The following is a 26065-nucleotide window of genomic DNA, read 5'->3' as shown; positions in this document are numbered from 1 at the left end:
AAAAATATAGAGGCCTTGATGCAACCCGAAGGAGCCTCCACACTGTGAGGGGATTTGGAAGGAGGGCAGCATCATAAGTCAGCTATTCTGGATGAAGCACCCCACCTGTGGAACTCCTGTATCATGCAGGCTTGACTGAAACCATGTCCCAGTTTCCAGAAGATAAGCATGAGTGTCAGCGGACAGAAGATGTCATTTATTCTTTGAAACTTCATTTTTCAAGTAAGGGAGTGAAAATAACACAGTGTAGAACAGCCCCCAGCATGTGGGCACCAAGCTGCTGGAAGGACACCTGGGGGATTCCAGGCACCCCCACCTTATTTTCTTTCAAAACAGAGCACTTATTCCCAGGGTGCTGTTTCTTAACTCCTAGCAGAGGGCAGCTTGCTGCAGCTGCCTTTGGTGCTATCCTGCTTTGCAGCAGAGTAAATACCATCCCTCCAAGAAGGGTTGCTTTCTGATGTAACTTTGAATGATTACCATGGAGAAACGGTTAACTATGGGGGGTGGGGTGAGATCCTATGAAACTGTTATGTCAAGTTAACAGAAGATTTCACTGCAGGGAATGGGCATTTTAGAATGGTGGAACTGGAGAGCTGGTTCTGCACGCAAGAGAACCTGCTGTTCTTCCAGAGGTGCAGGCTTTGCTTCCCAGAACCCACATCAGAGGGCTCACAACAGCTGTAATGAGGACCAAAGTGGTGAGGGTGACCACCCAGGGGCTGTGAGCCTGAATCTAGCAGAAGAGCAGTGACTAATCCTCTACCAAGGGTTTCTGCTAGAAAAGCAGGCAGGTTGTTCTTTTGCCAAGAAAGAAAAATGTATTTTCAATGCCCTAAATTTTAGCCTGGTATAGTGACACAAACTTTTAATTCCAGCACTTGAGAGGCAGAAACAGGCAAATATCTGTGAGTTCAAGGTGAGCCTGGTCTACATAGCAAGTTCCTGGAAAGCCAGGGCTACATAATAAGACTCTGTCTCGAAAAACAAAATTACAAACAAACAAAAAAATCCTAACTTTTAAATATTAATAACTATTTCTCAACTGTTAAAAGCATTGCACATCCAAAGAAAACATCTCAAGGGCCACCAGTTTGTGTTCCTGTCTCTAGATTTTAGGGCTCCTGGAAAATCTTCCCACTCTACAGTCTATTTCTAGACAATCTCACTTGTCGTCATAACCCCAGTACAAGCCAGCACTTCTGTAAGCCCCCCAGTGTTTACGTTTGCGTCACCACCACATCTGCCCCTGAAGGTCCAGCATGCCTCTCCCATAGCGCACACAAAGCCAAACTCTCCATCTTCCTCCCAGACCTGTTTCCTTCCGTGCTCTCTGGCTCAGCAAGTGGTACCTTAGTCCCTCAAGAAATGTAATTCCAGACCATCATCATGTTTCCATTAACCCTTCCTGTCAGTCATTGTCCCACTTCCCTGTATCTCGTTGGCACACAAACACCGTGTTCATCCGCTTTCCTGAAATACTTTCTCAACCAGATTCTTTCTGCCATCGTTCTGCCTTCACTTAACAGCAAAAGTGAGCTCTTAAAATATTAAATAGATCGTGTTACTCCCTGCTTAAATATCTCCCCATATCTTTAGAAGTTGTGAAAACAAAGAATAGAACGTGTATCCTGTGGCTTTGAAGTATTTTTTTATCTGTAAAATGAAAACAACACATCAGAGATTTGTATGAAATAGAAGGCTATATTCTTTTTATGTTAGTTTTTGTGGGGTTTTTGCAAAGGAAAGAGGCAAAGTCAAGGCATGTTTGTCTTGTTGATAGCTATGTATACTCCAACAATACTGACAAAGAAAACCTTCAAAAAACTTCAGTGATGAAGTTCCCATCTAGGTGTGGCCCCATTTTAAAAACATCTGTCTTGATTAAAGGATAAGATTCTTAAGCTCAATTTAAAACATATAAAATGCTAAAAAAAAAAAAGATTTCTAAAGTCTTCAGATTATTTTTAATAGGAAATGGTGTTGAAATTGTGCAATGTTACAACATGAAAACTGATATATTTTAATGCTATGCACTCAACAGATCTGATAAGAAGAGATTTATTTCAGGAAAGAAAAGGGGAGAAGAGTTAGGGCCTGAGTGTACCATGAGTCGAGAGAAAAAGAGATAGAGATAAGCAGAGAGAGACAGTAGGAGAGCATAGGAGAAAAGAAAGAGGAGCATGGCGGGTGGGCTGTGCGTCTGCCACACGCCTGGCAGCAGCGCATGATGGCATTCTAGGTTGGTAGACAACCTAAAGGCAGGCTGCCTATACACTAACATTCCTCCCTTTTTGTTTATTTTTATTTTTTTAATGAGCTTGGGAGGGGTGGCAAGGCAGGAATTGGACTGCTTTTCATGTAAGACAAGTTAAAGTATGTAAGTGTAGGTTCATTGGAAGCAGCTCTTGGCTACCATGCAAGGAGATGAGAGAGAGAGAGAGAGAGAGAGAGAGAGAGAGAGAACCAAAATGTCTGTATTCTGTATTATATGGTGAAAGGCAAACTTCAGGGCAGAGGGCGGGGGAGAGGAGTACATCAGCCATGTTCTGCAGCAGATAGAGACAAAAGGCTGGGAGAGCCTGGAGCTGTTTGTCCTGGGCCTAAAGCACACCCAACCACTTCCTACAAATCTCTCTTATCGATTTGTGGCCACCTTTGCCTTGAGCTGCTAAGAATAGAATTTAACTTCCATGAATTTAGTATCCCGTAACTGGAGCAGTCCCTGTGACCCTCCATGCTTTTGAAAAATCCAATTCCCACAATCCAATTTAGAAAACATTCCTGTAACTCTGAAGCCATGAAATCTGTGAGGCTGGTGGCTGCAGAGACTGGAGTAAAGTGAGAAACTGCCTCTGTGGGTTGGCCAGCTCTGTCCCTGGGTGAGTGAGCTCTCTCTCTGGGTGGGTGAACTCTAACTGCACCATTGTACATCACGAGTTGGTCCTTTCTTTATAACTCCTTTTTGGATAGGGTTATTGAAAAATCATGTTGATCTGTGATAACAAACTGGTTGATTTGCCATGGCACTGTGAGTTGAGAAGCTTGACTTGTGAGCTGCATTCGTGGATCACCATTAATAAAGAGCCTGAGGGTGTGGTGTATTGCCTATAATCCTTGCTGCCTGGGAGGGGAATTCTGAGTCAAGGCAAGCTTAGGCTAAATATAAAAAGCCTGTCTAAATTAAATAAAATTTTATTTTTAAAAAGAACAGAAGGATGGAGTGGGCAGGAGAGAACTATTGATTTTACATTGCTATAATTATAACAAATACCTGAGATAAACCAACTCCAAAAAGAGAAAAGGCTTATTTTGGCTCCTATTTTGGAGGTTCTGTTTCATGACAGCTTGGCCCTATTGCTCTGGACCTGTAGCACCCTGTGTAACATGGTGGAAGAGTGAATATAATAAAGGAGGCCTGCTTACCCAGAAGAGGAGGGAAATCGCTGAGGAAGCCAAGGACTCAAAAATCCCCTTCAAGGGCAAACCCTTTCAAATCTAAACCCCCACTCAACCCTGCTCTCAAAGGTTCCCACCACCTTCCAGCAATGCCAGGCTCAGGACCAAGCCTTTAACACCTGAGCCTTTGTGGGATGCTCAAGTTCAAAATAAAGGGAGGGAGGGAGAGAGGGAGGGAGGGAGGGAGGGAGGGAGGGAGGGAGGGAGGGAGGGAGGGAGGGAGGAAGAAGGAGCAGTGTGAGGGTGGGGTACAATTCTGTGTAGAGTCTTCTTTTTTAACATTTTTGTTTTTATTCACTTTGTATCCCAGCTGTAGCTCCCTCCCTTGTTCCCTCCCAATCCTGCCCTCCCTCTTCTCCCATGCCCCTTCCCCAGTCCACTGATAGGGGTGGTCCTCCTTCCCTTCCCTCTGACTCTAGCCTATCAGGTCTCATCAGAACTGGCTGCATTGTCCTCCTCTGTGAGGCTGATCCCCCCTCAGGGGGAGGTGATCAAAGAGCCAGCCACTGAGTTCATGTCAGAGACGGCCCCTGGTTCTCCTTACTATGGTACCCATTTGGAGACTGAGTTGCCATGGGCTATATCTGTGCAGGGGTTCTAGGTTATCTCCATGCATGGTCCTTGGTTGGAGTATCAATCTCAGAAAAGGCCTCTGGGCCCAGAATTTTTGGTTCTATTGTTCTCCTTGTGGAGCTGCTGTCCCCTCCAGGTCTCTCTCTCTCCGCCTTCTTTCATAAGATTTCCTGCACTCTGCCCAAAGTTTGGCTATGAGTCCTGCTTTAATACCCTGCTGGTATTAAAGTCTTTCAGAGGCCCTCTGTGGTAGGCTCCTGTCTTGTCTTCTTTTGTTGCTGTTGTTTGGGTGGTTTTGAATGCAGACTAGCTCAGGCTGGCCTCCAACTCTAGATCGTTCTCTCCAGATGCCCACATCCTGGAAGGATAAGCACACACCATCACGGTCCTCTTGTTGTCTCTTGCCTTAGAGAATAAGACATCTTCAGCTTCCTCTGTACCTCTAAGAATTGACTCCTCTATTAGCACAAACATGCACTAGATAGACAGGCAGTAAGTAGGCTTTTAAGTTGAGAAAAAAAAGTGATTAGAAAAGTTATATATATGTTTAACACTTGAACTTGCTTCCTTGCTTCCTTTTCACTGCTAATTCTCCTAGTAATTCTCACTAGTAATGACTGCTTTGCTGTGTCATTGAGAGCTCTGTGCCAATATGGGTCTGAGACGTGTCAGAGCATGATCTTCAGGCAGGGTGATCCATGTAGGACAGTCCATTTCCCTAAGACTGATTCTTCAGGGCACAGTTCTGCTTTCTCTTTGTCTCTTTTAAAGTATCTGAGAAACTCACTACTCTCTGTTAAACACATCTGTTGTCATTAACTGTCCTCAGTGTGTCAGATAACAGCAGCAGCAGCCAATGAAAAGATAGTATAGCTAACATCAGTCTTTATTTCATTGACATCTTTATTGGTCTTTTAATTACATGGTTCTTCAGCAAGGTGATAGACAGTATAAAACCTTCTGAATTGCAGCTGCCTTTTTAGGCAGATCTTGAGCCTCCCCCAGTCTACTCCCAAGCATTCCAGCGATATTTAGATATCATCTGATGTCTGCCTGCCCCCTATAGTCCCCTTCACTTCCAGCCATTTCCAGACATTTGAGCATTCTATGACTTTTATTTAAAAGATGAGTCTGGCTGGGGGGTGGGGGGTGTACATCTTTAATCCCAGCACTTAGGAGGCAGAGGCAGGCAAATCTCTGTGAACAGAATATCCAAGGCTACACAGAGAAACTCTGTCTCAAAAAAAAAAAGAATCTGCAACAGAAGCTATTTGACTCTAACTAAAGAACAGATTACCCTTAAGACTCAGTTTGACATTGCACACTATACACACACCTCCTTTGACCCAGCATATGGCTACATAGCTCCTTCCCCTGCTCCTGCCATACTGGCCCATCTTCCTCAGCCATCTACTGCTCTGTCTGACTTCTGGACAGTAAGATCCTTGACTTGAATTGTCTGGTACTCACATGCATAACAGCTAGCAAAATTATTAGCTTACAGTAGAGACTCAATTAAAACATCTTGAAGGAATGCAAGAATTATTCTGAAGTATTTGAAAATAGATCCAGAAAAAAAAATCCTGCATTGCCGGAGCCAGCCAGCAGAGTTGAACGGTTCTTGAGTTGGGAGTGAGGATTAAAATTAATAAAATAAGCACACAGCACACAGGAAACTTTTTAAAGGTCCAGACTCGACAGCTACAGCAAAAGGCAGGCTGCCGCAGCAAGCAGCTCAAACAGCAAGCCTCAAGTCTCTGCCTCCTCCTCTGCCTCCAGCCCTCTGACCTCTTTATTTGTGAGGAGTTACTTTTAGCCAGTAAACATCTCAGAACAATGGGTTAATTTTTACAAGGAGCCTGAGGAAGAAGTGTGACCCTCACAAGCTATCCCACCTGCTGTCACAAACAAAAGGAGATGGACTTGAAAGTTCTTCTCTGCCATTAGTAAAGGCCTGCTAAAAGCCATCTCTCTGCCGAGACTTAAATATCAAAGCAGGCCACTGGAGTCAAGGCTCCCAACAATGTATTTTAGCTGTGTAGTGATGGCTTACACCTTTAATCCGAACACTCAAGAGGCAGGAGGATCACTGTGAGTTTGAGGCTAGCCTGGTCTACAGAGTTAGTTCCAGAACAGACAGGGCTACACAGAGAATCCCTATTTCAAAAAACAAAATATTCCTCTTATAAGGAAAATCAGCATAAATCCTAAACCTCAGTCAGCCTGGGCTACAGAGTGAGACCTTGTCTCAAAAGAAAAAAGAAAAGAAAAAGAAAAAGAAAGAAAAGAAAAAAGGAAAGAGAGAGAGAGGGAAGAAAAAGGGGGAGGGAGGGTGAAAAAGGAGGGAAGAAGAGAAGGAGAGAAGGAGGGAGGGAGGTTGAAAAGGGAGGAAGGGAGAGAGGGAGGGAGAGAAAGAAGGAGGGAGGGAGAGAGGGAAGAAGAGAAGAAGGGAGAAGAGAAAGAGTCCCCAAAGCATGAAGGCCTCCTCCTGTTAAAGTTTTTCAGTTCCTTGCTTCCAACTATACTAATTTTCTCACATCAGCCTTGCTCCGTGAGCACTTATGCAATTACTTACTAGTATATTGCTTCGCTGAAAGTGTCATTAAGTGTCTGCATAACTCTGAACTCTTGGGAAGTGTCACTTAGGTGGTTAAGAGCACTGCCCTTTAGAAGTGACATTGCTTTTGAGATTTTTCTGTCATTGGACTTTGTTACTTGACAAGTTTTGATTCTACAAATAATGCTTAAGTGAATGTTTTTGCACTTCTAATTATTACTCTTTAAAGTGTTCTGGAAATAAAATATTAGGTGAAAATTTTACTATGCTAATGGAAGAGTGAAACAGAATAATGATCTCTGGAGACTGGGAAGGATAGTAGGAGGGAGTTGGAAAGAATTTTAGTAAGTGCTCAATAGTCACGGTGGAGAGATTAGTTCTGGGTTTCTTAAAATAGAGTGGGGTCACTGTTGGTTAAAACAATATGTGATACATTACAAAATGAGGAAAGCAATAAAAATCTCCAGATACAAAAAGGATTACTGTTTGAAGACAGAAACATTTATTGCCTTTGATTATTATACATGTACACGTAGTATATAATACCATAATGTGCCATGTGAAAGATGTACAAATAGTATATCTCAGATTTAAAAGAACTTACAGGCAAGATGGCGGCGCCGGGAGGACTCTCATTCTGAGCAGCAGCAGCAGGATCAGCACAGTGACCAGTAATCAGAACTCTCGGCCATAAAACACAGTCATTGTGTTTCCCAGGTGAGAGGATACCCCACGGTGGGGGATTCAATCAGCTTTTAACTCTCCCGGCTAAACCGCGGAAGAGATCCCTGTTCTGCCAGATGCTTGGCTGCCGGCCGCCAAGCCCCAGCCGCAGCCCAGAGCCACAAGCCAGTGTCTCTGGTCACGGTCCCAGACTGAACCTTGCGCACCACACTATCAGAGACTGGAATTTTCAGTCGAGAGATAACCCCAGGGTACAGGAAATGATTGGGACCAGCCTTAGGTCACCCAGACATCCAATGGAAAAGACTCGGGCTCCACGGGCACCCCAGGAGCCAGCCCAGAGCCAGAGCCAGGGACCCAGGCTCTGGCACCACAGAGCTCTGCCTGCCTGCGCACTTGATTCGCTGCCTGAGATAGAACTGTGGGCACCAGGGCACCAGCGAATGAGTTTCACTGTCTGGTGCAAACACACAGGGAGGGAAACGGCTGGTCTGATCTCAGAGCACTCAGCCGACACCCCCAACCTGAAAAGGTCCCCGGAAAATTACCCAGCTTAGGGAGGCACCCAGGCTCCCAAAGGCCACAAAGGCAGACACAGGCAGTTTCTGCACACCAGACAGCTGGCAGAGACTGAGCCGCCATCACACAGCTGTGCTCCAGGCACAGGAAGTTTCTGCAGCCAGCCAGCTGGCAGACACTGAGCAATGTGCACCAGGGCAAAAAAAGACACTGGGAGTCCGTGTTTCCAGAGAATCCACAGGGAAGGAAGGAAACTGTACTGACCTAAATCACCCAATCCTTCCCTAGAAAAAGTCTAGCAGACTAGTGGGGCCGAGGCACCAGCATTCAGCTGTGCTCCAGACACAGGCACAAACAGTTGATGCGTGCCTGATGTCCAACTGGGTCACAGCAGCTGATCATTAAATTTACAACAAGAAACCCAGAAACAGGGCAGCTGCCCTCAGGACTTCCCTGGGTGAGAGGAGAACCCTCTCGACTAACAAAGACCACAGTTACCACTCAGGTCTATATCCCTGAGGTGAGCAACTCCTGAAAAAACACCAGCCATCCAGGGACTATACCCAAAAAGCTGAGAAGACATCCTTCAGGAAAAACCAGCTTTCTGCAAAGGGGATTCTCTCCACCACAGGATCCCCAGGAACCACCAGAAAATAACCCCAAACACCTAAGAAAGCACAATGGGTAGAGGCCAGCGTAAAAGCTCAAGCAACAAAAGACAGAGCAATATGGCATCTCCAGAACCCAGTTACCCAGGGGCAAGTAGCCCTGGACACCCCACCATAACTGAAATCCAAGAAGATGACCTGACAAGTATGCTCATGAAGATGATAACAGAGGAAACAAATAAGATTCGTAAAGACATAGAGGAAGATAAACTCAAACAGAATATTGCAATCCGTAAAGAAATAGAGGAAGCTGCAGCCAAACAGTTTATGGCATTTAGAAAGGAAATGCTTAAAACACTGAATGAAATAAAAGAAACAGAGTTGAAGGAACTAAAAGAAAAACAGGAAAGTACAATCACACAGGTGAAGGAAGTAAACAAAACAACTAAAGACCTGAAGATAGAATTGGAAAAATTAAAGAAAACACAAATGGAAGAAATAATGGAAAGGAAGAATCTAGGGAAGAAAACAGGAACTACAGAGGTAAGCATAACCAACACACTACAAGAGATGGAAGAAAGAATCTCAGGTGTAGAAGATACAATGGAAGAAATCGATGTATCTGTCAAAGAAAATGTTAAATCCGAAAAATTCCTGACACAGACCGTCCAAGAAATGCAAGACAATATGAAAAGACAAAACCTAAGAATAATAGGTATAGAGGAAAAAGAAGACTCCCTTCTCCAAGGCCCAGAAAATATTTTCAACAAAATCATTGAAGAAAATTTCCCCAAGCTAAAGGAGAGGCCAATTAGAATACATGAGGCCTACAAAACACCCAACAAATTTGACCAGAAAAGAAAATCCTCCCGCCACATAATAATCAAAACAGTAATTATACAGAACAAAGAAAAAGTACTAAATGCTGCAAGGGAAAAAGGCCAAGTAACATATAATGGCAAACCCATTAGAATCACATCTGACTTTTCAACAGAGACTATGAAAGCCAGAAGGGCCTGGACAGATATCATGCAGACCCTAAGAGAACACAGATGTCAGCCCAGGCTACTATACCCCGCAAAACTCTCAGTTCTCATAGATGGAGAAAACAAGATATTCAATGACAAAAACAAATTTCAACAATACCTACAAACAAATCCAGCATTACAGAAGACACTGGAAGGGAAAATACAACCCAAGAAAGCTAGCTACATTCAAGAAAACACAGGAAATAAATAACCTCACTTCAGTAAAACAAAAAGCAACCAAGCACACAACCTGATGACCACAGCCAACATCAAAATCAAGAGATCTAACAGCCACTGGTCATTAATCTCTCTCAACATCAATGGACTCAACTCTCCAATAAAAAGACACAGATTAACAGAATGGATATGTAAACAAAACCCAGCAATCTGTTGCATACAAGAAACACACCTAAGACACAAAGATAGATATTACCTGAGAGTAAAGGGTTGGAAGACGGCTTTCCAAGCAAATGGACCCAAGAAGCAAGCAGGAGTAGCCATTCTAATATCTGCTAAAATAGACTTTCAACCAAAATTAATAAAAAGAGATGGGGAAGGACACTTCATACTCATCAAGGGAAAATTCCACCAGGAAGACATCACAATCCTGAACATCTATGCCCCAAATACAAGGGCACCCACATTTGTGAAAGAAACATTGATAAAATTTAAAGCACATATAGATCCCCACACATTAATAGTGGGAGACTTCAACACCCCACTCTCAACAAAGGACAGGTCAACAAAACAGAAATTAAACAAAGAAACAATGTCTCTGACAGAGGTCATGAATCAAATGGACCTAACAGACATTTACAGAACTTTACACCCAAACACAAAGAATTTACCTTCTTCTCATCACCTCATGGAACCTTCTCCAAAATAGACCATATAGTGGGTCACAAAGTGAGCCTCAACAGATACAGGAAGATTGAAATAATCCCTTGTATCCTGTCTGATCACCATGGAATAAAGCTGGACTTCAACAACAACAGAAATAGCAAAAAGCCTACACACACATGGAAACTGAACAACTTGCTACTAAATGACAGCTGGGTCAGGGAAGAAATAAAGAAAGAAATTAAAGTCTTCCTAGAAATCAATGAAAATGAAGACACAACATACCCGAACTTGTGGGACACAATGAAAGCAGTGCTAAGAGGAAAGTTCATAGCACTAAGTGCCTTCAAGAAGAAATTCGAGACAGCTCATTCAAGCACCTTAATGGCTCACTTAAAAACCCTAGAAAAAGAAGAAGCAGACACACCAAGAAGGAGCAGACAGCTGGAAATAATCAAACTCAGGGCTGAAATCAATCCATTAAAAACAAATAAAACAATTCAAAGAATCAATGAAACCAAGAGCTGGTTCTTTGAGAAAATCAACAAGATCGACAAACCCTTAGCCAGGCTAACTAAAAGGCAGAGAGACACCACCCAAATCAACAAAATCAGAAATGAAAAGGGGGATATAACTACAGACACTGAGGAAATCCAAACAATCATTAGGACTTACTTCAAAAGTCTATATGCCACAAAATTTGAAAATCTAAATGAAATGGACAATTTTCTTGATCAATTTGACTTACCAAAGCTGAATCAGGACCAGGTAAATCAACTAAATAGTCCTATATCCCCCAAAGAAATAGAAGCGGTCATCAAAAGTCTCCCATCCAAAAAAAGCCCAGGACCAGATGGCTTCAGCGCAGAATTCTACCAGACCTTCAAAGAAGAGCTAACACCAATTCTCTTCAAACTATTCCACAAAATAGAAACAGAAGGAATATTACCAAATTCATTCTATGAAGCCACAGTCACGTTGGTACCTAAACCTCACAAAGACTCAACAAAGAAAGAGAATTTCCAGCCAATCTCCCTTATGAACATTGATGCAAAAATACTTAATAAAATACTTGCAAACCGAATCCAAGAACACATCAAAGATATTATACACTATGACCAAGTAGGCTTCATCCCAGGTATGCAGGGGTAGTTCAATATATGGAAATCCATCAATGTGATCCACCATATTAACAAACTGAAAGGAAAAAACCACATGATAATCTCCCTAGATGCTGAAAAAGCATTTGACAAAATCCAACATCCATTCATGTTCAAAGTATTGGAGAGATCAGGGATAAAAGGCACATATCTAAACATAGTAAAGGCGATATACAGCAAGCCTATAGCCAACATCAAACTGAACGGAGAGAAACTTAAAGCAATCCCACTGAAATCAGGGACAAGACAAGGCTGCCCACTCTCTCCATATCTCTTCAACATAGTGCTGGAAGTCCTTGCTAGAGCAATAAGATGGTTGAAGGAGATCAAGGGGATACAAATTGGAAAGGAAGAAGTCAAATTATCATTATTTGCAGATGATATGATAGTATATGTGAGTGACCCCAAAAACTCTACCAGGGAACTCCTACAGCTGATAAACACCTTCAGCAAAGTGGCCGGATACAAAATTAACTCAAAAAAATCAGTTGCCCTCCTGTATACAAATGACAAAAGGGCTGAGAAAGAAATTAGGGAAACAACACCCTTCACAATAGCCACAAATGACATAAGGTACCTCGGAGTAACCCTAACCAAGGAAGTCAAAGACTTGTATGAAAAAAATTTCAAATCTCTGAAGAAAGAATTAGAAGAAGATATGAGAAGATGGAAAGATCTCCCATGCTCATGGCTTGGCAAGATTAACATAGTAAAAATGGCCATCTTACCAAAACCAATCTACAGATTCAATGCAATGCCCATCAAATTACCAACACAATTCTTTACAGACCTGGAAAGAAAAATTCTCAACTTCATATGGAATAACAAGAAACCCAGAATTGCTAAAACAATCCTCTACAATAAAAGATCTTCCGGAGGTATCTCCATCCCTGATCTTAAGTTGTACTATAGAACAACAGTTTTAAAAACTGCATGGTACTGGCATAGAAACAGAATGGTGTATCAATGGAACCGAACAGAGGACCCAGAAATAAACCCACACACTTATGGACACCTGATCTTTGACAAAGAAGCCAAAACCATATAATGGAAAAAAGATAGCATCTTCAACAAATGGTGCTGGTCTAACTGGATGTCTACATGTAGAAAAATGAAAATAGATCCATACTTGTCACCCTGCACAAAACTGAAGTCCAAGTGGATCAAAGACCTCAACATAAAACCAGACACATTAAATCAGCTTGAAAAAAAAAGTGGGGAATACCCTAGAACTCATTGGTACAGGGGAAAACTTCCTGAACAGAACACCAACAGCACAGGCTCTAAGAGCAACAATCAATAAATGGGACCTCATGAAACTGAAAAGCTTCTGTAAAGCAAAGGACACCGTCATCAAAACAAAGCGACCGCCTACAGATTGGGAAAGAATCTTCACCAACCCTTTATCTGACAGAGGACTCATATCCAGTATATATAAAGAACTAAAGAAGCTGAAAAGCAGCAAACCAAGTAATCCACTTAAAAAATGGGGAACAGAGCTAAACAGAGAATTCTCTGTAGAGGAATATCGAATGGCAGAGAAGCACTTAAAGAAATGCTCAACCTCACTAGCCATTAGGGAAATGCAAATCAAAACAACCCTGAGATTTCACCTTACACCCATGAGAATGGCCAAGATGAAAAACTCAAGTGACAACACATGCTGGAGAGGTTGTGGAGAAAGGGGAACCCTTCTCCACTGCTGGTGGGAATGTAAACTTGTACAACCACTCTGGAAAGCAATCTGGCGCTTTCTCAGACAACTAGGAATAGCGCTTCCTCAAGATCCAGCCATACCACTACTGGGCATATATCCAAAAGAGGCTCAAGTACACAAAAAGGACATTTGCTCAACCATGTTTGTAGCAGCTTTATTTGTAATAGCCAGAAGCTGGAAACAACCCAGATGCCCCTCAACTGAAGAATGGATGCAGAAATTGTGGTACATCTACACAATGGAATATTACTCAGCAATGAAAAATAAGGAAATCATGAAATTTGCAGGTAAATGGTGGGATCTGGAAAGGATTATCCTGAGTGAGTTGTCCCAGAAGCAAAAAGACACACATGGTATATACTCACTCATATAGACATACAACATAGGAGAAACCCACTAAAACCTGTGCATCTAAAGAAACTAAGCAAGAGAGAGGACCCTAACTAAAATGTCCAATCCCCATCCGGAAAGGCAAAGAGGATGGACATCAGAAGAAGAAGAAAACAGGAAACAACCTAGGAACCTACTACAGAGGGCCTCTGAAAGCCTCTGCCCTACAGACTATCAAAGCAGATGCTGAGCCTGAGGGGCAACTGTTGGGCTGAGTGAATGGAATTTTAGGTAAGAACTGGGAAATAGTAAGAGCTGGAGAGGACAGGTTCTCCACAAGGAGAGCAACAGAACAAGAAAATTTGAACACAGGGAACTTCCCAGAGACTCATACTCCAACCAAGGACTATTCATAGAGATAACCCAGAACCCCTGCACAGATGTAGCCCAGGGCAGTTCAGAGTCCAATTGGGTTACATAGTAATGTGAAAAGGGACTGCCTGTGACATGAACTGACTGGCCTGCTCTTTAGTCACCTCCTCCTGATGGGGAGCAGCCTTACCAGGCCATAGTCGAGGACAATGCAGCCACTTTTGATGTGAACTGATAGACTAAGATCAGAAAGGAGAGGAGAACCTCCCCTATCAGTGGACTTGGGGAGTGGCATGCATGCAGAGGGAGGAGGGACGGTGGGATTGGAAGGGAAGAAGGGAGGGGCTTATGGGGGGATGCAGAATGAATAAAGTGTAATTGATGAAAAATTAAAAAAAAAAAGGGAAAAAATAATTTAAGAACCTTAAATGACTTTCAAAAGTGGAGGAAAACATGGAGTTAGTCAATTTACATGGAGCACATCTAGCCCCTGGGGGCAATGGTCTCCTGAACCTACTCAGACCTCGGACACCACCACTGCTAGTTCTAGAACTGATGCAGGATGTTCCAACGAGGGGGTTAAGGCTTCTTATAATATTTCATATAAGCCCACACCTGTTTGTTTATATCCCCCATTTTTATTCATTATTAGCCAGATAGAGCCAAGTAATTGTGGTAATGATACTTGCTTTTTTGCCCAATGCTGGAATGCTAGTAAATTTAGGTATGCCCTGGTTACTCGCATGCCTCGCTGGGTGCCTGTGCCCGTTGATGCCCCTCACGCTATGACTCTCTTCAGACAGAAAAGGGATCTTGAACTACAGCCACCATTGTTACTGCCATCTCATTGGCGGCTGTTGGAGCTACCACTGGGGCATTAGCCATGAGTCATACTGGGCAGACTGCTCAGACCCTGAATAATCATTTAGCCAATGTAGCTCATGCCTTAGTTGTACAAAAAGGAATTAATGCTCAACTAAAAGGAAGCTTGATGGTGTTCAATCAGAGGATTGACCTCGTGCAGGAGCAAATTGATACCCTATGGCAAATCGCTCAACTTGGCTGTCAATTAAAATATGCTGGACTTTGAGTCACTAGCATATAACATGAGAATTTTTCCTGTGCTGCAAATCTGTCTAAACAATTGTCAAGCTATATTGTAGGTAATTGGACTGGAGAATTCAATACTACGATGGAGCAGCTGAGAGTGGCCATTGTCACAGTAAATTCTACCAGAGTGGACGCAGGACTAGCCACAGGATTATCATCATGGATTGCTGCAGCCATGAATCATCTGAAGGAATGGGCGGGCATGGGAGTGTTAGCAGGCCTTCTGGTGTTGGTCTCCTTGGTTTGCCTGTGTTATATATGCAAGATTAGAGTCTCACAACAGCGTAATGCAGCCATGATCATTCAGGCCTTTACAGCCATTGAAGCAGGACAGTCTCCCCAAGCATGGGAGCTAAAATGTTATGCTCAGGATGCGAGGCTAAGCACTGTACTCAGGGTCAGCCGCTTTGGACCCAGAGAAGAGCATGTCTGGTTGCATGTGGGTTGATGCCCCAGGTCCCGCCTCTGAGAAAAAGGTATCGGACGGGTCTGATGCTCTTTGGGTGGATGACACCTAAATGAACATTGGTACAAAGTCCCAATTTATTTCTAATATCAGAAATCAGACCTCTACTCTTGCCTGATGCGTCTAAAACAAAAAGGGGGAACTGTAGAGAGCTGCGGAATGCTGCGCCTTAAAGATGGAGCTAGTTTCTGCCTTCCACCTTCCCGATGGTGAGTGCTCTCTGTCACGAACAATTCCACATTTGGCTAAGGCTGAGGATCTGGCTTGCTTCCATGTATGTGGACCTATCTGCATTGCCCACGTGGCACGCTGGGGTTGGCTACCCAGAGGCTATTTAAGCTGTGGGCTGGCTTTCCCCAGGGTCAGATGATTGTTCAAGGTTCCTGAATAAACTGCATTGAAAAAAAAAACATAATAAATCTTTTAAAAAATAAAAAAGAACTTACATTTTTAAAAGCTTAAAAAGATTTACATTTCTGTTTTCAATGTTTCAACAAACCCATCTCAGTATACTCTTAACTGTAACATTATCTTTTCTCAAGAGCAAAGATTACATTTGCAAAAAAGAACACTTCATTTTGACTTCTACTTATTAGGTGTCTGTATTATATTCTTCTGTGCCAGCTTTTCTGTTGGATTATCTTTCTTGAGGATTTTGAAGGCTTTTGCTGTTTAGAACACAATCCTGTGACTGAGGAACTGGCAATCATAAGAATCTGGGTACCATCCCCAGCACCCACCTAGAAGCCAGGTTCAGTGATATACGCTTACAGTTTCAAGACAGGAATCGGGGGACAGAGGACAGAGACAGGACTCCCAGAGCCTGCTTTCCAGCCACTCTTGCCTAATCAACAAGATCCAGGGATCCTGTGTCAAATAAACAAGGTAGAAAGTAAGCAGGGAAGGCACTGGATGGTGACCTCCTCCTCCAGGTGTATACCGGACAGTGTAATTCTCTGTGGTGTGAAGTTCTCCCAGCTAATGTATGCCTTAAGCATTAATTTATATCGATAGCATTTTCTAAAATTTAAGTTCAGTTCCATGAATTACTCAACGACTTTTCTTGCCCTGTCACATATATGAGATACACATTTTGCAACTCAGAAACACACTTTGTCATTGCCCCTTTTTCTGTTGCCTTGATAAAATACGTTGACAAAAGCAGCTTGTTGAAGAAATGTTTCATTCAGCTTGGAAGTCCTGGTGATATCACTGTGGGGAAGTCAAGGCTGCAGGAAGCGGCTGGTCATAGCCACAGTCAAGAGCAGAGAGAGAATGCATGCTCATATTCAGTTCATCCCCCGCCCCCATACAGTTCCAGATTCCCAGGTGGAGAATGGTCTTACCCTCTGTAGACAACTTTTCCCACCTCAATTAACTTGATCAAAATAATCTCCCAAAGACATGCCCACAGGCAAGGATGATCTACACAGTCCCTCCCCAAGACTCTCTTCCCAGGTGGCTGTAGATCATGTCAAGTAGACAATGAAAACTGATCATCACAACATATACAATATATTTTCTTCTACTCTATTAATTTTGCTGTTGTTACTGTTTTGGCATTTGCTATTTTCTTATTTCTGTGACCAAATATCTGACAAAACAAACTCAAGTCAAAAAGGAAGGGCCTTATTCTGGCTACAGTTTGAGGTACAGTCATCACAGTGAGAAAGTTATGGCAGAAGAAATTTGAGGCAGGCAATCACATTGAGTCTGCAGTTAGAAGCAGAGGGATGAAGACTAGTGCTCAAGCAGCCTCCTTCCATTCATTCAGTTCAGGACCCCAGGCCATGGAAAGATCGCCACCAACGTCTACCTCTGTAATGAAGTTCAGACACTCCTACCCTGACATGTACAGAGGTTTGTCTCTTGGATGAATCTGGATTCTGTCAAACTGGCAGTCAGTATTAGCATCACAGAACAATTGGATTGTTTCTATTTGGGTTTTCCTTTTTTGAGATGTGGTCTCACCGAGCACCTCAGGCTAACCTCAAGCTCACAGTCTTCCCTCCTCTGCCACCACAGTGCTGAAGTCACAGGCATGCACTACCATGGTGAGCCTCTATCAGATTACTCCTGTAATGGCTTACACTTAACTTTCTGATTCATTTAGAATTTATCTGGTGCTGTGTTTTGAGGTGAGGTTTGAATTAGAGTTTTTACAGAACAACCATTTTTTTCCTAAGACTTTCTCACAGCTTTTAAAGAAATGCTAGTAAATGGGATGGGGAGATGGATCAGTGTTTTAAACTGCATACTACTCTTCCAGAGGAAACGAGTTCAGATGACAGCATCCACACTGGGGAATCTAAGGGGTCCAGTGTCTCTGGCCTCCACAGGCACCTGCACTCATGTGCACATACGCACAAGCAGACCCACTGAAAATCCACATCATACACTTAAAAGAATAAAAATAGATCTTTAAAAGAAAAAATAAGAAACACCACTAGGAGCAATCATACTAAAAAGGAAGCATCCAAAGATTTAGCGTAATGTTGACCATGAACTTTGCCTTGTCCCCACCAGGTGATCAAGAGCCAGCAGTAAGCAGTGACTCCGACATTTCGTTGATTATGGCGCTGGAAGTGGGGCTGTCTGATGTAGAACTTTCCACTGACCAAGACTGCGAAGAGGTGAAATCCTGAGATGGTGGAAACAGGCAAAAGAAAACACAGGACCCAGGGGGACAGGAAGGAAGCATGTTCTAAGCCTTGAACTGGATAGACGCTCTTCAGATCGCCATGGCGACCCTAGGGCACTCTGTTAGAGGGTGGTAAAGAAAGCAATATCCAAAGTCTCCCGGATCAGGATGCGGGTCCCAGTCTCTGCCACAGCCTGAGGCCTTGGTGTGGAAGTTGAAAGCTGGAGTCCTCTGTGTCCACGCAGACGCACGGCAGACCGGAAGGAGACATTTCACGACTTCTTCACTTCATGTCAGCTTCTCCTGTCTTTTTGTTCTTGTTTGGGGAGATGGTTTCATTCCCTTGGCAATTTCTTTCCAAAGATGATGTGTGCTTTCCATCTATTGCTCTATTTCCCTTTGATTCACTCCAGCTATGTACAGAGGTCTGTTTAGAAGTTCTGGTTGCTTCTCCAATGAGAGGTTTGTTCCACATCTCTGAGATTTGTAGACACGAGTTATCAGTATGAAGTGTGTATGACTTTGAGAATCACCTCAGCACCCTGAAATGCTGGAAGGCCGGAATTCATCAAGGGTTTAACTCCCTCCTCAGAGTGTGTCTTGGCGAGCCCAGCTGCCGGAGACAGCAACACTGAGTCCATTGCGCATCGCTCTCAGCTACATCTCAGAGGTTTCCCCTTGCTCTACCCATGGCCACCCCTGCAGGAGAGAGCTTTCAGGGAGAAGTGAGCTCATCTTACTTGAGGGTCTATTCCCCAAAGTGCACGAATGCCAGTGTTCGGAGTGAGTGACTATAATCCTGGTTTAAAAACCTGATCCCCCATCTTCCCAGGGCAAGGAAGATTCCCATCTCCCTGATTTCCCCAAGGCCTCAGCAGTTTCTCACTTGCATAAGTGAGTTCTATGGGCACAGGCAGTAAAAAAGATGCAACAGTTTTCTTAGGTTGCTGGCATCCAGGTGTAAGCTTCAGATGCTGCTCTGTTAAACCCTCACGAGCCTACATGGAAAGAACTAAACTTAGCGGTCTGCACCTCAGGCTCTCCTGAGAGCATTTGGGTATCAAGAGAAGAATGAGGTATGACTTGAAAAAGTCTGAACCAAAAAAATTACATCATGAGAAACTTCTAAATCAAGTTTTTCCTAATTGTGAGAAACAAGAGAAAAAGAGAAAAAAAATTAGCAAATAACTATCAAAACCCATGATTATTATGGGCTCTTATGATTTCATTCTTATTTTGTTCGAAACAATGACAAAAAAATATATACTTTTTTTTTCAAATGGACAGTTTTGTGATACATGCAGCAAGCTCAGAGACAGAGGTGGCCCCCTGTGTCACTGGACAAACAGGAGGCTCTCCTCTCTCTAGCAGCTGGCTAGGTCACACAGAGCAGGGATTAACCAGGAGAGCTTGCTCTCCCCACTGAGCTGTATTTATGTATTTGATTTGGGCTTTTCCACCTCATTACACTAATATAATTCAAACTGGGCTTGGCTGATCTCTAAATCCTTGCTGCCCACTGGAATTTTGAGTTCAGTGTAATGGAATTCTCTACTGCTCTTTTTTATTTTTTAACTACTATTAATGGGTTCCTATTCAATGGTGTATGAGTAGACAGAAAGGCAGGAAGATGATAACAGCCTTCAGAAAAACCTATTCTGTGTAGGGTCTAGCCCTTCCCATAATTAATGTCAGTTTCAAAGGGCTAAGAAGATCCACAGCAAGAAAGTCATTAAGTGCTGAAACAGGATGTGTAAGTAAAGTTAACTGTCACCTGTTTAAACTGATCTGTTCTGGATCACTCACTTCTCCAGGGAGATCTGTTTGTGAAAACAGTTGTGTCATAAAGCAGATTTTGATATGAGGTCTAATGAAATTAGGGTAATTCAGCAACAAAAGAAATACAAATTACACTGTGTGCCCAGAAGGAGCTTTGGTGGGTAGTGTTTTCTGGCCATCGGTCAGGTAAGTCATTGATTACAAAAGCAAGCCCTTGGCCTGAGATCCTGTAGGATGCTGTGTGGATGATGAAGGATCCAAGAGGTCCATCCTTAGTGGGTGAATTTGACTCCAAGGTGATCCTATGGCAAACTCTCAGAGCCTACAAGTCTCCGCTTACCACAGAAGGTTTTGATATGACCGTGGGGCTGGCTTCCTATGACCTTGACAGCAAAAGAAAGATTAACAAGAAAGTTTTTCTTTCAAAATAAATTGGAAAAGCTCTTACATAGACTTCTCTGACTTGAAGACTGAGTGATCTGCACATGACTGTATGGCCTGGGAATGCAAACTGAGCATGTATTTAAAGGAGTGTGTTTTTCTGCAGCAAGTGTCTGCACCAGCTCTGCAAACAGAAACACAATCCAAGTCACATACTTATTTTTTTTAACTTCCCATTACCTGTAACATTTTAAAAAGCAAAAAAGAAACAGGTGAAGATAATTTAATATTTTATTTAACCAAATATTGTTTCCATGTGTAATTGATAAAGTATTAAGAAAACATTTTCCTCTTTTTGTTACATCTTCTAACTCCATTGTCTTTTACACACACAGCACATCTCAACTTTTATTAGCCACAGCTCAAGCTTTCAGTAGCCACACGTGCCTAGTGGTCACCAGCTGGACAGTACAGCCTCAAAGATGTTCCAGAATCCTTGTAAGTGTTCTTCTGATTCTGACAGAAATAAAAGGAGACTATTACCTCAGTTTTCCCCAAGCGAGAACCAGACTTTACCCAAGTCACCCAAGGAGAGGGCAAGAGGTATGCTTGTTCTATAGTTAATTGGGGTTCAAATAGCCTTCCTAAGCACTAGTGTCCACTACCACCAACTGTCACTTCTCTGATCAGTTGTTTGTTAAAAACAAAACATCCAACAATGCTGATTTGGTGCTGAAATAAAATCACACCCTCACTTCTATGACAAACCCTGAGACTCGTGTGTGACAGTTAGCCAAAGAGAATGTACCTCAACCCCTAGTTCCTCCTCCTCATGGCTGCCCAGTTCTAGAGAACTAGAACTCAGAGATGAGGAAAAGTGTAGGAAACTGCATGCTGACCCCACACACAATCTGTGTGACCTTATCAAGAAAGGATCTCTGAGGCTTTCAGCCATTCGGCCTCTGCTTGGCGAATAGTGAGCAGTTTTCTCTTCATCATTGTCCACCATGCCAAGGCTGTGAGAGGAAAAGAGCCCTTGAACTCCCTCAAAGTCACTTTCAAAATGGCTTCCTCCTGTGAGGTTAGTCATTCTGAAGTGTCAATACCTCATGAATATAGCATTTGAACATCAACTAGCCCCTAGGGTTTGGTTGTGCCTTCAATATCACACAACCAAGGGAGGGATACAGTATGGAGAAAGGTGATAAAATAATGGGCAGCCAGGTAATAGTGGAGCATACCTCTAGTCCCAACACTCAGAGGCAGGCCAATCTCTGTGAGTGGAGCCCATTCTGATATACAAAGTGAGTTCCAGGACAGCCAAGGCTACACAGAGAAACCCTGCCTGGAGGGGAGGAGGGGAGATCATAGAGGCACCTAGTTATTCCAACACTGTTTCTGTCCAAAGAAGTTCGTTTGTTATTTTTGCTTTGGTATTTTTCTCATCTGTGGCTGTTCATGGGTCTTGGTGTAGTCCTGTTAAGAATGCCTATGCCCAGTAGCCATTTCCTTTACAGCACAGACATCTTCCCTAGAGCTACCACACTTCCAGAAACAATAAGGACGACAGATAGTCTGCCTAGGATTCTTGTTGCAAGCTTAGTTGGTGCTGAAATAAATTATAGGGCATAAGGATTTAATGGCATTTAATTGTCCACTGAATGAATATCCTTGGCTGAACACCATGGAAATTACCCCACATACACTTTCAGACATTTTAGGAAATAGTGTCACATCCTCTATGAAGAGAGTCCCAGCCTTCTGAGCTACTGAAGCCATTGAGGTGACTTCCTGTTGCATTCTTAACTTCTCTCCCATGGGTTTCTTCTGCGCACTCCTGTGTCACCCTGTGTTTTTAACCGTCTGTTTCTTTGTACACATGCACACACGTGCACTCACACACACACACACACACACACACACACACACTTTCCCTATTTTGCATCTCATTTCCTTTTTTTCTATCTTACTTTTATTTCATCAGGTTCTCTTCTTACATAGAATGTTCTAATAACATCCACCTGCTGCTGCTCTTTTTCCTGGCTTCTTGAAGGAAGTCCCCTAAGCAAATACTAGCTAGTCAGGTTACAGTTCCAGAATACTGTGGAGATGTACTATCTTACAAAGCCAGAATCTATGATCTTGTAGGTCATGTGACCCCCAGGAGCAGGATTTGTGTGACCGTATCTGCTATCTATCCAGGCTCTCTATCACCTAACATTGGGACTCAGTTCTTGGACATGGTCTATCGGCCACTTAATACTGTCAAAGAGGAACAAAGGCACTACCTGCTACCTGTTACCTGCTACCTGGCTTTCTTGAGCAGTACCTCTGTCCCTGCTAGGAGAGGTCTGAGGAGCAGGGTTGATGGATGATGTCTGCATTTCCCAGGTGAGGCAACCTTGAAGGACATCAAAGAGGAGGTAGGATCCCAGATGAAGGTAGAGCAGCTAGGTGGAAAGTCTCTCTGAAAAGATGCCTCCTCTGGGTTCAGAGCTACTTTGAGTCCCAAGGAGTGCAAGTTTTTAAAGAATTGAGTATTCGAGCCCAGTGTGGTGGTCCACGCCTGTAATTCCAGCACTCTGGGAGGCAGGGACAGGAGGCTCTCTGTGAGTTCAAGGCCAGCCTGGTCTACAAAGCTAGTCCAGGACAGCTGGGGCTATACAGAGAAACCTTGTCTTGGAAAAACAAAACAAAACAAAAATAACTCAATATTCATGAGTTTAAAATTTCTTGATTGCAAAGAAGATTGGAATAGCCTGAAAAATAAGTGAATTCTGAAGAGCAAGTCTTAGTTTCTCACTGCTTTGTAGCTCTTCTTTCTCCTTCTTTGCTCTCAACATCAGACCTTCTGCAGTAGGGATGGTAGTATTTCAGCTCTGGTAGCCAGGGAACCACTTTGCTCCACTCTGAGCCTTTTGATGCTGTAATGTTATCATCCCAGAACTGATGAAGTGAGTGCGGATCCATGTGGACTTTTAATTACCAAGCCCTTTTATCATATCAACTCCTTCTCTTGTAAGAGCCTCACCCATTCTCTCCCCTTTTGTGTGTCCATCATAATCAAGTGGCTTTTTCAAGAACCTAAGTGGCCAGATCCTCTAGCACCAAGGCACTATTGATATCCATACTCACTGCAGAGCTGTTTGCTCTTTGGCCACTTGATATGTTTTTATTGATGATAGTATGGTGGGGATTTGCTTCTCATAAGACCTCTATAGAGGCAGACAAAATCTACAGAGAAAAGAGAGAAAACTGAGTCACCCAAAGTCATTGCTGGGAAGAAAGTCTGTGGGTTAGTTAGCGCATCCTTAGGCAAGTGGTGACCTTGAGAAAGCATGGAAGATATGAGGACCACATGTGCTAAATAAACCAAAGACTGATCGCCGCTCAAATGGACACATGTTCTTCCATGAACTCGCTGAATTTTCTCCCAGTGTTCTCAAAAATGAAAGTCAAGATGGAGTCCTTGAGGGCTGCGGCTTTTCAGGCCGCTGCTTTGTTCTGCTAAACCCACAAATCTAAAATAAATGCACCGTGGCCTTAGTGACACACCATCTTTAAACTCTAGTGTTTAACCCCTTTTTTGTTCGGAACTTCCAGACAAAACTAGTGTTTATATTGAACTCATAATAGTTTTCTTTGAGCATGGGAAGATTTTTAAATAGCCAAAGAATTTTCATGTATAAGAGCTGTCTCACTGTAGTAGATCCTGCTCTTTGAGGAAAATACCAAATTGTTGCCTGTAGAGACAGCATTTAAAGGATGCTCAGCAATACAAATTTCTGTTGGCATCTTGGTACTTAAGGTTTGATAGGATGTTTTTGTGAAGAGGCAGAGCGCCCTCTGCTGGAACGAAGCCTAGGCTCTTTCAGCAAATTTCTTTGACACAGGTCTCCGTTTCGACATGTGTTTTACTTATTTTTCATCCATACCATTCCCTCAATAGCAGAGGATTTGGCCAACACTTATCAAACGAAGAGAGAATGTTATGACGTCTAAAGAGCTGTAGGACACCTCCAAGCAGACCTGTTTTAAACCGTTGCTGTCCAGGAAGATGCCTCCGACGGGGACGTGTGCAGAAATATCAGCAGGCAGAATGTGTGACTTTTGACTTAGACCCACTTCCTATTGTGAAATTGAAAAGGAGGATCAGTAAAATCACTTTTTCCGTCTGAATGTAAATGGTATGAAATACTGACCTTTTGTATGTCTGCGGTATCAATCTACTCCGACTTCAGCTTACCAATAGGAAACAATTTTACCATTTTATAATTAGGAAGAGATTTACAAGTGGGAGAGGGAGGGGAGGGAGTGTTATTTTTATAGTGGACTGTCCATCATGTTTAGAGAACTTGAAATAATTTTGTATTTGTGAGCTTACATTCTATCCATTGTGGGAAGGGGTTCTTTAAACCTCTCACTAGGTGGAAGAAAGAATTTTCTCATTTGCAGAATATCCTGAGTAAACGCACTTGTGTAACCTGCAGACCATAACCAGCAGTTGTCAATTCAAAAACAGGGGGTAGGGAAACATTTGTTGTTATTGTTGTTGTTGTTACTCTCTTTGTAACACATTATTTGTGATTTAAAAGAAAAAACTCTACAAAGAAATGGATTTGCAAGTCTGAAATAATCAGGCACGGTGTCATAAGCCAGGTCCCAGCACCCCAACTCCCAAGAGCAAAGGGAAAATCCAATGCCTTTAATTTTCCTCCCTAACATGATTCGGTGATTCTGTTGTAAAAAAAAAAAAAAAAAAAAGATGATGCCACGGTCAGTATTTTATTGAGCTTGCCCACAATGTCATTTTGGCAGGTCTGTGGGCCACATGTACCTCATAGTCCGAGGAGACAAGAGGGACTTTCCTTTATTTCCTTGCCATCTGATCCACAAATTACAAGAACCGGCTCTGGGTGGTTTTTGCATGGGGAACTTTGGACCTGGAGTTTGGTTCTCTTATGTGCTGAAAGTGGTGAGTTCTACAGCCATGCTGCGAAGACATCATGACCCTGCAGAGAGAGTCCCCTGAATATCTGCACGCCTGGTCAGGGCAGCATGGTTATTTTCTGTTTGTGGTTTGTTCATTTGTGTTTCTATATAAGTCTCTTTTCTTTCTCCCCACTGCCTGTACTCTACTCCTTTTAAGCACTTTATATCTTTTTAAATTAAAAGGAAATTGGAAGGAAAAATATTTGATTTTAAAGGAATCCATCTTCTGTAAGGAAATACAGATTTTATTTTGCTTTGGTGTGCTTGGAGAGCATCTACAGTTTATCTGGTCCTGGGCTGGTGATGGAATGTTAAGGATGAGAGTTGAAAACATTCAATTAGATATGATTATTTTCATTATATTAAAGACCATAATGTAAATAAATGCAACCGTGTTCTGACAAACAGTCAAGATATATCAAACTCTAAAGATTTTAAAACAAGGATTGTGACTTCCAGAAAATTTTTGTTTTGTTTTGTTGTTTTTTTAATAAAATGAAAAACAGATTTTTGTGCTTGTGCCATCTATATCTCCTAACTTCGTCAGCTCTCCTTAAGTGGCCCTAGGCTATCAAAACATCCATATTTGCTGTTTAATCATTATTACAGCAAAAGACCAAAAATGATAACAGCTGACTCATTTCTCCCAGGTAGGTCATTTGTCAGGCATTGGACCTCCTCACAGCTCTGACTGAAAAGGTTAACACTGGGCTGGTGAAATGGCTTAGAAATTAAGGGCATTTGCTGTCAAGCCTGATGACCCAAGTTTGAACTGAAGACAGAAGCCAAGGAAGGAAAAAAGAAAATTCTGAAGGTTCTTTTCTCATCTGCAAATATATTGTTGTACAT

The 26065-nt window shown here is 42.7% G+C and overlaps 1 protein-coding gene across 1 annotated transcript in view; it reads left to right on the top strand.

Annotated features, from left to right (window-relative positions):
• The window catches only part of Rnf150 (ring finger protein 150), a 287377-nt gene extending 261654 nt beyond the window's left edge, over nucleotides 1-25723 (top strand). Inside the window, 1 exon segment of the mRNA XM_060393328.1 lies at nucleotides 17950-25723. Within this exon segment, the coding sequence (XP_060249311.1) occupies nucleotides 17950-18068 (119 nt within the window). The 3' untranslated portion in view covers nucleotides 18069-25723.
• The last annotated feature ends 342 nt before the right edge of the window (nucleotides 25724-26065 follow it).

This window comes from Meriones unguiculatus, chromosome 10 (assembly GCF_030254825.1).
Source record: "Meriones unguiculatus strain TT.TT164.6M chromosome 10, Bangor_MerUng_6.1, whole genome shotgun sequence".
Taxonomy (NCBI): Eukaryota; Metazoa; Chordata; class Mammalia; order Rodentia; family Muridae; genus Meriones; species Meriones unguiculatus.
Note: the sequence above shows the minus strand (reverse complement) of the source record. Positions and strands in the feature narration are given on the sequence as shown.